This window comes from Mauremys mutica, chromosome 8 (genome assembly GCF_020497125.1).
Source record: "Mauremys mutica isolate MM-2020 ecotype Southern chromosome 8, ASM2049712v1, whole genome shotgun sequence".
NCBI lineage: Eukaryota > Metazoa > Chordata > Testudines > Geoemydidae > Mauremys > Mauremys mutica.
This window is the reverse complement of record NC_059079.1, coordinates 28,705,009-28,721,481: the sequence shown is the minus strand read 5'-3', so window position 1 is coordinate 28,721,481 and position 16,473 is coordinate 28,705,009. Positions and strand designations below refer to the sequence as shown.

The window sequence follows — 16,473 nt, the reverse complement described above, 5'->3', positions numbered from 1 at the left end:
CTAGGCTCAGGGGCAGCTAAGTGGCTTCATGTGCTGCCCCTGTAACTTTGACAGACCCGTCATCAGCGGGCGGGATTGAACCCGGGGCCTCTGGAGCTTAGTGCATGAGCTAAAAGCCAGGTGGCCCTTAACTAAGGCTGTAGAGCAGTAGTTCTCAAACTGTGGGTCAGGACCCCAAAGTGGGTCACAACCCCATTTTAATGGTGTCGCCAGGGCTGAAGATGAAGACTGAGCACCACTGTCTGGGGCCAAAGCCCAAGGGCTTCAGCCCTTGGTGGCAGGGCTCAGGCCTTGGCTTCAGCCCTGGGGAGCAGGGCTCGGGTTAGTCCCACTTCCCCAGGGCTGAAGCCCTTGGGTTTGTCTTTGGCCCCCTGGCCCGGGGCGGTGGGGCTCAGACAAGCTCAGGCTTCGGTCCCCCCCTCCTGGGGTCTTGTAGTAATTTTTGTTGGCAGAAGGGGGTCATGGTGCAATTAAGTTTGAGAACCCCTGCTGTAGTGCAAACTCATTAATCTCTTTCTCTAATTCAGGCGTGGGCAAACTTTTTGGCCTGAGGGCCACGTCTGGGTGGGGAAATTGTATGCAGGGCCATGAATATAGGGCTGGGGCAGGGGGTTGGGGTGAAGTAGGGGTGCAGGGTGCGGCAAGGGGCTCAGGGCAGAGGGTTGGGGTGAGGGGTCCAGCCCAGCTCTGCTTACCTCGAGCAGCTCCGGGGTGGCAGCCGTGCACAGCAGGGCAAGACAGGCTCCCTGCCTGCCCTGGCTCCGCTCTGCTCCCAGAAGTGGCCAGTGTGTCCAGCAGTGGCTCCTGGGTACCCCCCTGGAAGCTCCCATTGGTCGCGGTTCCCTGTTCCTGGCCAATGGGATCTGTGGGGGGGGGTGCAGGGCCAGAGTAGGCAGGGAGCCTGCCTTAGCCCCACTGTGCCGCGGAGCTGGCAATCCCACAGGCCAGACTGAAAGCCCTGACAGGCTGGATCTGGCCCATGGACTGTAGTTTGCCCTCCCTTGCTCTAACTGGTCATGGTGCCACTAGATGGGATAGAACACCACCCCTAGGTGTGTGGGTTAACCCCTGCTTCCAGGCACCGCCCCTGCTGCTCCGGTTCCTGGCCAATGGGAGCTGCGGAGTCAGTGCTTGTGGCAGGGGGAATGTGCGGAGTCCCCCTAGCCGCCCCTGCACCTAGGAGCTGCATATGCCGGCCACTTCCGGGAGTCACGTGGAGACAGGGCAGGTAGGAAGCCTGCCTTAGCCCTGCTGTACCACTGACCAGACTTTTAGTGACCTATTAAAATCTCCCAGATTGCTTTCAATAGTCATCAGGAGATCAGTGCCAATTCCGGTAGACTCCTGGTCAATCCGGAAGAGTTGGCAACCCTAGGCTGACCCAGCTACAGGGCCAGAGTTTCTGGCGCCGCTCCTGCCCAGCTATGTCGCTCAGGAGGGTGAAAAATCCACACCCCTGAGAGAGATATTTAAGACCACCTATCCCTGGTCATCACAATGCTAGGACAACAGAAAAAAGCTTCCCTCAATGTAGCTTCCGCCTCTTGGGGAGGTGCTATAGCAGTACAGCTGCAACATTTGCTAGTGAAGACATAATCTTAGCCAGCTAGTGCTGCCCGGGGGGGACAGAGCCAGTCTCCAGCTGCAGCCTGAGTTACCAATTGCTAATCCAATCGCTCTGTGTAGGCTGTAGCGGGAGTGTTGGTTGGAGGTGTGGTTACTCCCTGTGCTCTCCCAGGGCACCTACTGAGCTTGGCTGCTGGGCCCAGGCTTGCCACGTGCAAATGTTGTGACTGGAAGTTGGCGGCCCCAGGCTAGCGGGACTGGAACACTCTGGGTCCCGCCTGTTGCAGGGGAGCCAAGCCCCAGTAGCTCTGACTGACTGATGTGCTAGCGCCGACCAGCCCCTAGCGCTGCTAACAGCGCGGATTTGCGCCTGTTGAAGGTGCAGCGCGGGGGGCCTGGGGATCGGAAATGAACCCCCAGGCCTGGGCGCTGGGCGAGGCTGCCGCTCGCGGCGCAGGCAGCAGGTCTGAGGGGCCAGCGAGCCGCACCAGCAGCACGTGGGAAACAAGGGCCCCCGGCAGCCGCACACCGCGTCCCAGCGCTGCGAGCCCCAGCTCAAGGCTCCTGCTTTAAAACCCAGCGCGGCGGGTGGGGGCCTGGGGGATTCTCCGGCTCCGCGGAAGCCCCGAGCGCCGCCGGCCGCCCCGCCAATGCCCAGGGCTGCAGGCGCCAGGCGCCTCCGCCCCGTCGCTCTCCGTTCCGGACTCGCCCGGGGCGCCACGTGACCGCGGATCCGGCTGCGGTGGCTTAGCTCGGCTGCTTCCCTCCCTCCCTCCCGCCCGCCGGCCCGGGAGCTGCATGGGTCCCGCGCCCCGCTGCGAGCGCGCCGCTCCGGGCAGCAGTGGCCACAGCGGAGCCCCGCGGCCGGCGTGCGCCATGGACCTGTCGGTGGGGTACGTGGCCAGGGGCCGGACGCTGCTGACCAGGTGAGCGGGCGGCTGGGGGCTGCCTGGGAGTGTGGCGCTTGGGTGGGCGGGGATCAGGGTACCTGGCGCGAGCGAGCGAGGGAGCACCCCAGTTCTTCGGAGGGCTGGGGACCCGTCACCCCCATGGCTGTCACTGAGGGGCCCTCGCGGAGCCTCCCCGTCGCTCTTCCCACTGAAGCTGCCCAAGCTGCCTGACCTGACTCTTACATCAGGGAGAGTTCAGAGGTTTGGGTTTTAAAATCCCGCCTGCCCCCCACCCGTGCCTGGAACTTGGGGAGCAAACCTGAGCAGCTGATGTTATTTATCATAACGCTGCTCTCCAGTGCCTGGGCAGGAGGGTCCCCTGCAGTGTCCTAAGCTTTGCTGTCCCCAGCTGAGCATGATGCACCTAGTAAATGAAACCCAAAAGGAGGAGAAACAAGACTTTTAAATGCGCCTTAAAACTTGTGCAGCTTTTAGAACGGAAATTATTGCTAGTAATAGGGGTAAGGACATTTTTTTTAAAAGTGGATTTTTTCGGGGGGTGGCGGTGGTGGTAGATATATTTTAATTGGCACTTTGAAGGACTCAGCACTTGACTTTTCTCTCACTTGCGCTGATACAAGGCAGGAGTAATTCCACTGAAGTCCATGGAGTTGGAACCAGCATAAGAACTGTGTAAGAGAGATCAGAATCAAGCCCTCACTGTGCAGATGCCAAGGTTGCCCTGCAACTGGTTAGATGCTCTGACATTTCTCTGGGCAGCCCAAGGCATTTGAAATTTGCCGAAGTGACAGAAAGTTAGAGGCAATGCAAAGGGCTTTTAATCGTCTCTAAGAATTGCATCTGAACAGCGGCAGCAACCACAACAACAAAAGCTTTCTGCCAATGTATTTTTAACCTTCCTGAAACAATTTTATTGTTTCTACCAGAGCAGCTCTGCCCATTGGGTCTGTTTCCTTCCACATACTGCATCCATCCAGGCTCATCCCTGTGCCCCTCACCCATGGCTGTATTGCTGCAGGCTTCAGTTCAAAGCAGCTTCTTGTGTGGGGCTGAGGAGATGAGCCAGTGCTGTGTTAACACTTATTTGAGGGTTGGCGGAAACCACTGTTTTCTCTAACACCAGAGAACAGAGTTGTCTCTTTCAGTGTAATATTTTCAGTCATGAGATAGGTGGCCACCTCTGTTTGTGTTGCTAATACACACCCATGGAGACCTTTGGATCCAGTAATTTCTCTTCCAGGAGGATGTTCATAGTAGTTCAGTTTATTGGCTATTTATAGTCAAATGTACTGTGAGAGAGGATTAAAGCAAACTAATTAAAGAGTGACAATAATATCTCGAAGCATTTCTGTTTTGTACTGCAGACATTAAGATTGCAGTAAGCTTAGGCCCCATCCCCCTTAGGATTTGTCACACTGTGTTTAAAACTTCCGGTTAACATTAAAAAAAAAAGTTAGAACATTCCTTATGTTCATGCAACACCATTACAAACCCTATTACAATTGTGTCTGGAAACCAGGCTTGAATCCTGCCAAAGGTGGTCTCGGACTGCCACGGTTGATGCTGAAACAGCTCTATCCACACTGACCTCGTCTGCCCTGTAAAAGTTGAATTATTTGATACAACAGTGACTATGACTGAGTGGTCTTCATAGATCAGGGCAAATAGTGACTAGCTGCATTTAATCACAATTAGCTGACATTGAACGTGATATACCCTGCGCTATGCTAACCTGTCAGTCACGGACACTTCACCTCTATGTGCGTCAATTTTTCTGTATAGCGCTTTGAGATCTTGGGATGAAAAGTGCAGTATAAGAGCTAGGTGTCATCACTATTATTATGGTTAGGATTCTGTAAGCTTGTCTAAATTCTTCATAATTGTGTTTGAACATGATAAAATTTTGTAATGTAAACAAATCCATTTGTACTAGGTTGGTGTCTGGGCGGGAGGGTGTATATGTTATTTAAAATCATTACGCACAGAACTTCTTATCATGGCAGTATTTATTAATGAGGACAGTCATGTTGATGCATAAGACTAGAAAAGAGCAGACATGCATTTTATTCCTGACTGACACAGAATTACCTGTGAGACTTTGGGCAAAATCTCTTTGTATCTAGATATAATATAAGACCTTGATTTTTGGTTGTATTAAAATGCATGTTGCTCAAATGAGACCATCTTAGCAAGCGATTGAGGTCAGTCTATGTATCTGAGCAGTCCCCATCATTATTTACCACTCTGTCAAGTTTTGTGTCATATACAGACTTCACCAGCAATGATTTAATGTTCTCTCCAAAATAATTGATAAAGATATTGGATAACATTGGGCCAAGAATAGGGATCCCTCTGGAACCCCACTAGAAGCACCCTCTTCACTGATTTTTCAGTGCTAATTTTTTTTAATCAGTCATCATGCAGGACTAAGTCAGATGCCTTACAGAAATCTGTTATGTCAACATGGCTACCTTTGTCAACCCAATTTGTGATCTTAAAAAAAATTATGTAATTCTTTATTAATTGTGTTCTGTATCTCTTTCCAATATTTTGCCTTTGTAATGTTCCCTTTTTAAATATTGGTATGAGATTAGTTTTTTTCAGTTCTCTGGAATTTCCTTACTCCTTCAATACGTATTTAAAAAATTAATGGTTCAGCGAGCTCCTTGACCAATTCTTATAATTCTCTTGGATGCTAGTTATCCAGTAGTGAAAATTTAAAATATGCAATTATAACAGCTGCTGCGTAACATCCTCCCTAGTAAGTATTTCACTAACACTGTAAAATATGAATACTGCATCCTGCTTCTTTCAAAATATAGAAGAGAAATGTGTATTGAATAGGTCTGCCTTTTCTTCATCATGATAGACAATTTTACCGTCTTTATCTAGTATTGGACCAGTGCCATTGGTAGGATTTCATATGTTCCATAGGTTTCATATGTTTCAAAGACTTCCTTGTGTTATATCCTTGGGGGCAGCCGGTTTAGGAAGAAATCACTTGAGGCCAGAGAGCTGACAGCTAACAAACCACCATTTTATTTACATATATACAGAGAGCTCCTCAGCCGGTTGAAACCGGTTGAGCTAACCCATAATAATCTAACTCAGTTGCCATAGCAACAAAACCATGACAACCAAATACACAACATATTCCTCCCCCCCTAATAAGAACATCCCCTAAATAAAACACACACTAGACTAGAGAAGGAGGGTAGACTGCCTCCATTCCCGGCTAAACCCTGGGGATTATTTTGCCCCATAACCGTGGGTTCGCCCTAGCTAAAGATCCAGCCGATGAGGAGGCCTTCTGTCTCTAGGTGGATTACGGCGAACTACTGGTGTTATTGCACCCGAAAGCACTAGGGGCTCAGGGTCCGCAGCACGAACAGGTGAGGAGGTGGTATCAGCTCGTGCTGGGCAAAGGGGTATCTCAGCCGCCGGCAGTAATGGAGGAGAACAGTCAGAAACAGGTGACTCGTGATTCGATCCCTCACCAGAAGAGGTGAAGTCAGACCCCTCAACTGCAGATGGGTCCTGAGGACTGGCATGACCTGGCAACAGCTGATCTACATGTCGCCGCCAGGTAAGATTCTCTGCAGTCCGGACTGTGTAGGAAACAGGTCCTGTTTGAGTGATGACTGTGGCCGGAACCCATTTAGCTCTGGAAGTATAATTCCGAGCCAAAACTGGCTGTCCCGGGCTAAAGGTTCGGTCTTTTGCTCTGGGTGCCCGTCTGATGACTTGATATTGCTGCTGATGTTGTACAATTTGTCGGGGTTCAGAAGGTTTCAGCAGATCAAAGCAAGTGCGCAGCTGTCATCCCATCATTAGAAAGGCCGGAGATGCGTGGGTCGTAGCATGAGGTGTGTGTCTGTAGGAAAGTAAAAAGGTATCCAGACGCTTTTGAATGGAGTGTTGTCCCCTTGCTGATTTCAAAGCGTTTTTCATTGTCTGCACAAATCTTTCAGCTAATCCGTTGGTGGACGGATGATATGGTGCTGACGTGATGTGGTGTATCCCATTTGTTTTCATAAAATTTTGAAACTCCTGAGAAACGAACTGCGGTCCGTTGTCGCTCACAAGTTGTTCTGGCAGACCAAAACGACTAAAGAGTCCTCGTAGTTTTTGGATAGTACTCTCTGCAGAAGTGGACTGCATTATAGAGACTTCTGGCCATTTAGAATGGGCATCTATTGCCACCAAGAACATGCTTCCTTCAAGGGGGCCAGCAAAGTCAACGTGAATACGTTGCCACGGGTTTTCAGGCCAGTCCCATGGGTGTAGGGGTGCCCACTGGGGTGCATTCCTCACACCCTGACATGACATACAAGCTTTTGCCTTCTCTTCAATAGCGCTGTCCAGTCCAGGCCACCAAAAATAGCTTCGTGCAATTTCCTTCATGCGCACTATTCCACAGTGACCGGAATGTAGCTGTTCTAACATCTGTGATCTCAGTGGTGGTGGAATAATGACACGTCTCCCCCACAACAAACAACCAGATTGGACCGATAACTCCGTCCGCTTGGACATGTAGGGAACAAGGTCGGATGAGACCGGAGAGGTTTGTCGAGATGTTCCATGCATCACCAGGTCCATAATGTGGGACAATACTGGGTCAACGCGAGTTGCCTTCTTTATCTGAGTAGCAGTGATGGGTGTATTCTCTACCTGTTCAAAGTAGAAGATTTCCTTGTGGGCACTATCTTGGTGTTTGACCGGCAAAGGCAACCTTGAGAGGCCATCTGCATTGCCGTGTAGAGTGGATTTCCGATATTTGATTTCATATGTGTGTGCTGAAAGTAACAATGCCCAAGTGTTGCATACGACTAGCAGCTAATGGGGGAATGCCTGTGTAAGGTCCAAAAATTGATGTCAGAGGTCGATGGTCTGTGAGAAGAGTAAATTTTCGCCCAAACAGGTACTGATGAAACTTCCGAATTCCAAAAACAATTCCTAATGCCTCACGTTCGATTTGGGCGTAGTTAGTTTCTGCTTTGCTTAGAGTGCGTGAAGCAAAAGCAATAGGTCTCTCTTCTCCTGAAGGCATAATATATGACACGACTGCTCCCACTCCATAAGGGGAGGCATCGCAGGCCAATTGCAGTGGTAAGGATGGATCAAAGTGCGTTAGAACTTCAGAATTTAGCAATGCATCCTTAGCTTTGTTAAACGCAACATCACAGGCTTCAGTCCACTTCCAGGCCTTGTTCTGCCCAAGGAGCTCATGAAGTGGTTTTAGCAGTGTGGCTAACTGTGAGATGAACTTTCCATAATAGTTCAGGAGCCCTAGAAACGAGCGCAGCTGGCTTACATTTCGAGGTGGGGGAGCCTCCACAATAGCTTTAACTTTTGCAGGGGCCTTATGAAGACCTGCAGAATCAATGATGTGTCCCAAATATTCAACAGAGGGCTTGAAGAATTCACACTTGTCTTTGCGAACTCGTAGGCCATACTCTTCCAGTCTTTGTAGGGTAGCCTCTAAATTCTTTTAAGTGATCCTCTTCATTTCTTCCAGTGACCAGGATATAATCCAGATAGCACTGAACTCCTGACAAGCCACACAAGATCTGGTCCATAGCCCTCTGGAACAGGGCGGGAGCAGATGTTATTCCGAAGGGTAGACGACAGTATCGATAAAGCCCCTTATGAGTCACAATAGTCAACAGCTCTTGGGACTTTTCATCGACGTGCATCTGTAAATAATGCTTGACTCAGATCAATCTTACTGAACTTTTGTCCCCCAGCCAGGCCTGCGAAGAGGTCATCGATGCGGGGAAGCGGGTATTGCTCTGCACACAACACTGGGTTGACAGTGACTTTAAAATCCCCGCAAATCCGGAGAGAGCCATCTTTCTTCACTATTGGAACGATAGGAGTGGCCCATGAGCTATGGGTAACTGGTATTAGGACTCCATTGGTGACCAGGCGCTCCAGGTCTGCTTCAACCTTTGGCCTGATGGCATATGGCACAGTTCGGGCTTTCAGATATTTTGGTGGACTGCCAGGTTTAATGTTCAATGTCACAGTGATTCCCTTCATACTTCCCAAATCATCTCCAAAAACAGCAGCATGTTTCCTTAGTATAGGGGTTAGACTGGTTTCTTCTTTAGTCATCCGGTGCACTTCTGCCCAGTTCAGTTGAATCTTCCCAAGCCAAGACCTACCCATTAAGGCTGGGTAGTTACCTCTCACCACAAACAGTGGCAATCTAGTGGCCTGTCCATTGAGCTCCACCTTAACATCAATAGTGCCCACCATGGGCACAGCTTCTCCCGTATACGTCTTCAGAACAGTTTTTGTTGCCTTAAGCGGAAGATGCTGTAGCTTTTCTTTATACACAGTCTCAGAGACCAGCGAGACAGCTGCACCGGTGTCCAGTTCCATGCGTATAGGTTTGCCCTCCAATAAGGGGGTTACCCAGTATTCATGTGAGCCCGCTGCCAAAGACAAAACATGCAGTGGCACTTCCTCTTGTGATGAGGTGTCTCCTTGATCATCCTGGGTCTGCTCTAGAGTATGCAAGGTTCCTCTTTTTGTCGGCCAGACCACAGGCCTCTTTTTCTTTTGTTTACAGGCACACTCAATGTGTCCCTTTTTGCCACAGTGTCGACACACCAGGTCCTTACACCAGCATTCTGATGCCTGGTGTCCTGGCTTACCACAGCGGTAACATTCTTGACTCTGCACAGTTCTGTGGGTCCGTTCTTGTGACACTTTTTGCACCCTAGGGGGTGCACCGATGTATTGTGCCTCCCTTGTAGCCAGTTCCATGGAGACAGCAATATCAACAGCCTTCTGTAAGGTAAGCTGAGCCTCTGTCAGTAGGCGCTTCCGTATAGCTTCACTGTACAGGCCACACACTAACCTGTCACGCAGGGCATCATTTAACATTTCTTTAAATTCACAGTGTTCTGCTAGCTTTTTTAGAATGGCTACAAATTGTACAACTGTTTCATCTTCCTTTTGGTCTCTTTTGTGGAACCTATATCTTTCAGCAATTACCAGTGGTTTTGGGGAAAAATGGGACCCCAGGATTTCCACAATGTCACTGTAAGATTTAGTTGCTGGCTTAACAGGGTGTAGTAAGCTGTGTAGCAGGGAGTAGGTTTTAGCTCCTACAACACTTAAGAATATTGGCACCTTCTTTGCTTCTGTAATGTCATTTGCAATAAAAAAAAGCTCAAAACGCTCAGTATACACATGCCGCTGCTCTGTATTCTCATCAAAAGGCTCCAGAGGCCTGGTCAGAGTAGCCATGATTTTAGTTTCACTTTCACAGTCAGTGCAAAGAAGCAGCTTTTTTGTTTGTTTGTTCTTTACCTTGACTTCTACTTCCTTCTGTTACTGGAGCAGCACCGGAGTCTCACCCTCGTCGCCACTTGTTATATCCTTGGGGGCAGCCGGTTTAGGAAGAAATCACTTGAGGCCAGAGAGCTGACAGCTAACAAACCACCATTTTATTTACATATATACAGAGAGCTCCTCAGCCGGTTGAAACCGGTTGAGCTAACCCATAATAATCTAACTCAGTTGCCATAGCAACAAAACCATGACAACCAAATACACAACACCTTGTTATTTTCCTTAACCTTACAAGCCAGCAGTTAGAAAATGCAGACAATTGATAAGGGAAGCTGATGATATCAGTAAAACATCTGTGGTGATTAGGGCTAAGGATTATTGGCTGGAAAGAGCTACAAAAGAGTGAAAGTGCTGCTGCTATTTATTTATTTATTTATTAATCAACTTGATTTTTTTTTTTAGATAGGTGAACATAAAACAAAACAAAAAGAACCTCTCTCCAAATAGTATGTCTTGAGGTTTTAAAGAAATATTCATTTAAAAAGACCTTGTTGATGTTTATAAAGCTCTTTTCAGTTTCTTACTTTCACCCCTGGTGTCTAGTAACTTGCAGGACTTACCGGTACTGCTGGAATCCTGGGAGCGGGCGGGGGGCGGCGCTCAACCGGAAGAGGGGTGGCCTCTCAAGATTTAAAGGCCCTGGGGCATCGGCTGTGGCTGGGAGCCCCAGGGCCTTTAAATCAACACAGGGCTCAGGGGCAAATTAAAGGGCCCGGGGCTCCGGCCGCTGCAGAGCCCTGAGCCCTTTAAATCCTGGCTCCAGCCCAGCTGCTGGAACTGGGGGTGTGGGGCTTAAAGGGCTCTGGGCTCCCCGCAGCCGGGGGAGCTCTGAGCCCTTTAAATCCTGGCCCCAGCCCAGCTGCGGGGGTGTGTGTGTGTGTGAGAGAGAGAGTGTTAAAGGGCTCTGGGCTCCCCGCAGCTGCGGGAGCTCTGAGCCCTTTAAAGCCCAGCCGAGGAAGCCGGTGCGGTCCGGCACGGCGTGCTGGCTCTTGCCGGTACGCCGTACCGGACTGTACTGGCTTACTTTCACCTCTGCTAGACACAGAGTGCTGTCAAATGCCGAAAGGATGCAAACTGAAAAAACAATTTTTTGTTTTGCTATTCATGATATCTAAAAGCAATCTTTTTAAGTGTTTCTGGTAACTACACTAAGTATACATTTTCCAGGCACAAATGTGTGTTTTCATGTTGATATCCCTTCAACCACTTTCCTAACATGGTTAAAACTAGCCCAGCTTGGTGCCTTGTTTTTCTTAGTGAAACTTTAAAAATAGTTTTTCTGATTTCGCCCCCCCCCTCCCCCCCGATGTTTCTGAAGCTCTCTTAGCATCTTTGTAATTCTGGACTGAACTCCTCCCCCCTCCTTTTTTTAATTGAACCATAAAATCAGTCACTATGTAATAAACCTAACCTTTGGGCTTCAGTGATTAAAATCTGTTTTTACTTGCTTACCTGGGAGTGGTACTGTACTGCTCTTCTAGACTTGAAAATTACTTCTGCACTCTTGCTGTTTGAGAAGAGGGTTGGTTCTGCAAATCACATGAGTTTTTGTGGGGGTATACTTCATGCAACATACAGTACGTTATAGAATTCAGAACTGTAAGTACACTATACATTGCATATAGACCAGATCAAAGAAGATCCGATATGAATGAATGCATGTTTGAAAACTTTTTAAATATGTATTTTAAAGTGTCAACCAAGACTGGGAAATTGCTATCCTAATATATAACTTTGGGTATTGGAAATATTTTTCTGAAAGTCTAATGGGAGCAAGAGAACATGTTACTTTTTTTGTACTTACAAATGAAATTGTCTTTAATTCGAAAAAAAATGTACAAGTTAAGTCCAGATCTTTAAGACTTGAACAGGAAGTCAGCACTTGCTGCATTTGAAATAAAGGTGAGGAAGTGTGAGAAGAGAAGGGGAAAGAAAAGTTTCTCATTTTTTTTCAGTCTCCATCAGTTTCTACAAGTGAATTGAATGTGCTACTATATATGACACCACATAATGTGTACATCTTGTTTGTTTATAGTTAAAACATGATGTTTTGGTGTGTTTGGAGATGTTTGGTTTTACAGTGAATTTAGTGCTTGTAAAAAGTGCCCAACTGATGGGCCCATAAACTAAAAATATACTTATGCACAGGAAGTGAAAGTGCAGGTTTTCTCACGCTGCTTTGTCATTATGCTTCAAAGCATAGACCTTTGGTCTTTGAGTATTTTTCTATAGGGGTTTAAAGGTTAAAGGAAGATTGTGGTTTATATAAACAAAATGCTTCAATATGTTTAGATTTAATAAATAGATATTTAAAAAAAACATTTGCTAATCTCTATAATGAATACCAAATCACTTTATTGGGCGGAGGTATTTTGGAGAATAGTCGTTTAAATGCTGTGTTGAGATGTGCAGTTGGGATAGCATAGTGTGATGAAATAGATTTGGTAACTACACTGTAATAGGAGAATGTCTCTTCAATTTTACTATTAAAAACTTCATTCCAGTTTGTATAGACCTCTAAGTCAAACAGAGATCTGTGAGATGAATCTGTAATATATGTAAAGTGTCTGCCAAGACATTCTGTGGGTTTCTAATTAACATATTATTTATGGCAGACGTATGATGGCTCAACCAGATTCAGATCTAGAAGAGGATGCTCTAAAGGAGGATTTGAAGTTTTACTTCATGAACCCATGTGAAAAATACAGAGCCAGACGCCAAATCCCATGGAAACTGGGTTTGCAGATTCTAAAGATAGTTATGGTTACCACACAGGTATGTTCTTACAAAAAATAACACATGTAGGCGGAGCAGCAAATCAATGATCTTGGAGTGTTGCTTCCCTTGGTTACTCTTTAACTATCTAAACGTCCTTCCTGGAAAAAAAATCCAAGATCAGAGGTGAGGAAAGAACATTCTTAAAGGAGTAGGAGTGCATGTGGTGGGAGGAAACAATAATATAAACTAAACAGGGTGACCAGACAGCAAGAGTGAAAAATTGGGACATGGGGTGGGGGGTAATAGGAGCCTATATAAGAAAAAGCCCCAAATATCGGGACTGTCCCTATAAAATTGGGTCATCTGGTCACCCTAACTAAACTCCTAAATGTTCTTTGGTCACCACCTTGGTGCTAACTGGAGCAATTTCAGTGAGGGATTAAGAGTGAAATAGTAGGTCACATACTGCCAAAGACATCTGTTTCAAAACAATTTTGTTCCCCCTAAATCAAGCACCTCATTGTGGATCACATGGTTCTGAATTGTTTGGCTTCATTGGCAGTGCTGTGGCATGCTCTTTGAGCCTTCTGCTCTTCACTGCACATAACCCCCACATCCCCTGAGGCCAATGTATTGGTATTCAGAGTAGCAGCCGTGTTAGTCTGTATCCGCAAAAAGAACAGGAGTACTTGTGGCACCTTAAAGACTAACAAATTTATTTTAGCATGAGCTTTCGTGAGCTGCAGCTCACTTCTTCGGATGCATAGAATGGAACACACAGACAGGGGATATTTATACATACAGAAAACATGAAAAGGTGGAAGTATGCATACCAACAGGCAGAGTCTAATCAATTGAGATGAGCTATCGTCAGCAGGAGGAAAAAAAACTTTTTGAAGTGATAATTAAGATGGCCCATAGAAGGTGTGAGGAGAACTTAACATAGGGAAATAGATTCAATTGGTGTAATGACCCAACCATTCCCAGTCTTTGTTTAGGCCACAGTTAATAGTATCTAGTTTGCATATTAATTCAAGTTCAGCAGTTTCTCTTTGGAGTCTGTTTTTGAAGTTTTTTTGTTGCAAAATTGCCACCTTCAAGTCTGTCACTGAGTGGTTAGAGAGGTTGAAGTGTTCTCCCACTGGTTTTTGAATGTTATGATTCCTGATGTCAGATTTGTGTCCATTTATTCTTTTGCGTAGAGACTGTCCGGTTTGGCCAATGTACATGGCAGAGGGGCATTGCTGGCACATGATGGCATATATCACGTTGGTAGATGTGCAGGTGTATGAGCCCCTGATGGCGTGTCTGATGTGATTAGGTCCTATGATGGTGTCACTTGAATGGATATGTGGACAGAGCTGGCATCGGGCTTTGTTGCAAGGATAGGTTCCTGGGTTAGGTTCTATGGTGTGCGGTTGCTGGTGAGTATTTGCTTCAGGTTGGGAGGCTGTCTATAAGCGAGGACTGGCCTGTCTCCCAAGATCTGTGAGAGAAGCAAATACTCACCAGCAACCGCACACCATACAACATAAACACTAACCCAGACTCTGCCTGTTGGTATGCATACTTCCACCTTTTCATGTTCTCTGTATGTATAAATATCCCCTGTCTGTGTGTTCCATTCTATGCATCCGAAGAAGTGAGCTGCAGCTCACGAAAGCTCATGCTAAAATAAATTTGTTAGTCTTTAAGGTGCCACAAGTACTCCTGTTCTTTTTGTATTGGTATTGTCACCAGAGTGCCAATCCAGCAACTGCAAAGCCTGCATTATTAATGTAGCCAGCAACTCTGAATGTTTGGTTTGTATTTGCAAATGCTCTTCTGATTGGCAAGAGCGGATTGTTGACTAGGCAGTTAAAATCCTGAGCCACTCTCTCTCCCCAAGTGATTGATTACAGACAGTGCATTATTTTGGATACATAGTCAAATCAGCAATTTGTTTTGATCTCTAAAATGCAGGAATCTCAAGTGTGAGATTTAACAAAGTGGCATTAAATATATAGCTCTGAAATACAGTAACTCCTCACTTAACTGTCCTCCCGCGTAATCTTGTTTCAAACTTACGTTGCTGCTCAATTAGGGAACATGCTCATTTAAAGTTGTGCAATGCTTCCTTTATAATGTTGTTTGGCTGCCTGCTCTGTCCACTGCTTGTAAGATTCTTTGGAAGATCAGTGACTTTACAAGGGAGCATTGCACAAGTTCCTCCTCTCCCTCCCTCCCAGCGCTTCCCAGGTGCTTAAGACTTTCTGGAAGGGAAGGAGAGGAGCTCGGAAGTGCTGCGTCTCCACTCCCCCCCCCCGCCCGCCAGAGAAAGTCCTAAGCACTAAGTCCTAAGTCCTGGGAGGGAGGAGGAGGAGCGGGGAAGCATGGCATCTCTGCTCCTGCCCCTCCCTCCCAGAAAGTCCTAAGCGCCGCCAAACAGCTGTTTGGCAGCACTTAGAACTTTCTGGGGCGGGCTGGGGGGGGAGGAAGGACCAGGGATGCGGCATGCTCCGGAGAGGAGGTGAAGTGGGGGTGGGAAGAGGTGGGCCTGGAGTGGAGCGGAGATGGGAAGAGGCGGGCCTGGAGCATCCCCCGATGCCTGTTCTTCTCTGGGGAAGCTGCTGCTGCAACAGGGCTTTCTAGCGTCCTTGCCTACAGTGGGCTGTGCCTGTGTGGGGTAAGCCAGGGGACTTCCCAACCACAGTACAGTACTGTACAATATGTAATGCCTTTTGTCTGCCCCCCAAACATTTCCTTGGAACCTAACCCCCAGCAAATACATTAAATCTTAGGGGAAAATTAGATTCACTTAAAGTTGCATTTTTCAGGAACATAACTACAATGTTAAGCAAGGAGTTACCGTATACACTGAGCTGCAGGGGTCAATATCTGAAATTAACAGACTTGCCGGAATCAAGCAATTACCTATGGATAATATCCTCCAGACCCCTTCTAGCCAGAGAGGGTGATCTCAGCCTTTCTTTAAAAAAAACAAAACAAAAAAAAAATTCTCCATCAATGCAAACATCAGTGCAGGAGTAGCTGTGGAGGAAGTACTACTGTAGACAGAGCTCCAGGCAATGGTTGGTATTCTAACTATGCTGTCTAGACAAGACAGGCTAAAATGACACCAGTAACTGAAGTCCTGTATACACTAGTGCTCCTGCAATTGCTAGTGGAGCTTTGCTGCTGTTGAGAACGGTGGGTGAGGTGGCACGGGGGAGACTAGTATGGGCACAGCCATGATGGCACCAATTCCACCAAGGTTTTTTCAGAATATTATCACAAGAATAATATTGTCTTGATTCTACTGAGCTGTTAGTCAAAGCCTTTTCCCATCGTCCAGGTCAGGGAGACACCGGTTATTACACTACCTTCTAGCTCTTATACACAGGGGCTTAATCATGAGTGGGATGAGGCAGCACACAGCTTCAAAGCCCATCCTAACCCATCCTATACCCTTCACCACCACTCAAAGTCCATCCTAACCCACAAGCATTAGTGCCTGTGCTGGTGATTAAACTTCTGGATTGCCATGCTTACTGTCCCAGTCTCTCCTCTGCTTGGTCTCTGTGTTGGGCCTGACTCTCCTGGGGCAGAAGAGATGCAGTGCTGATTTGCTTTCTGAGGCCACCTCCAGTTCAGGTACTGGGGCTTTTTTGGCACCTTTCAGCAGTGAAGTGGCTGTCACTTCTGGTCCATGTTCAGCAGCTGATTGGGTAGCCAGGGTGAGGAAGCAAAAGAATCACTGAAGGGAAGTACATTGCTACTTAAAGGGGGCAGTCTTGCACACTTGTAGCAGGCATATGGGCAGGTCCTAATGAGCATCCTTGAGTTTTGGAATGAGGCCAAGCTCCTTAGGGGTGACTTTGGTGTACTTTATGCTTATTCTTACAAGAGTGTCCCTGTCATTAGCTGTCTGACT

General features: G+C 47.2%; 1 protein-coding gene across 2 annotated transcripts in view; it reads left to right on the top strand.

Moving 5' to 3' along the window:
• Positions 1 to 1,713: 1,713 nt before the first annotated feature.
• The window catches only part of MCOLN2 (mucolipin TRP cation channel 2), a 48,092-nt gene continuing 33,332 nt past the window's right edge, over positions 1,714 to 16,473 (top strand). Inside the window, exons 1-2 of one of the 2 annotated variants that reach the window (XM_045028914.1) lie at positions 1,714 to 2,492; positions 12,458 to 12,617. In XM_045028914.1, the coding sequence (XP_044884849.1) occupies positions 2,365 to 2,492; positions 12,458 to 12,617 (288 nt within the window). In that variant the 5' untranslated portion in view covers positions 1,714 to 2,364. The remainder of the gene's footprint in view (positions 2,493 to 12,457; positions 12,618 to 16,473) is intronic. The other variant, XM_045028913.1, reaches the window with a different exon arrangement.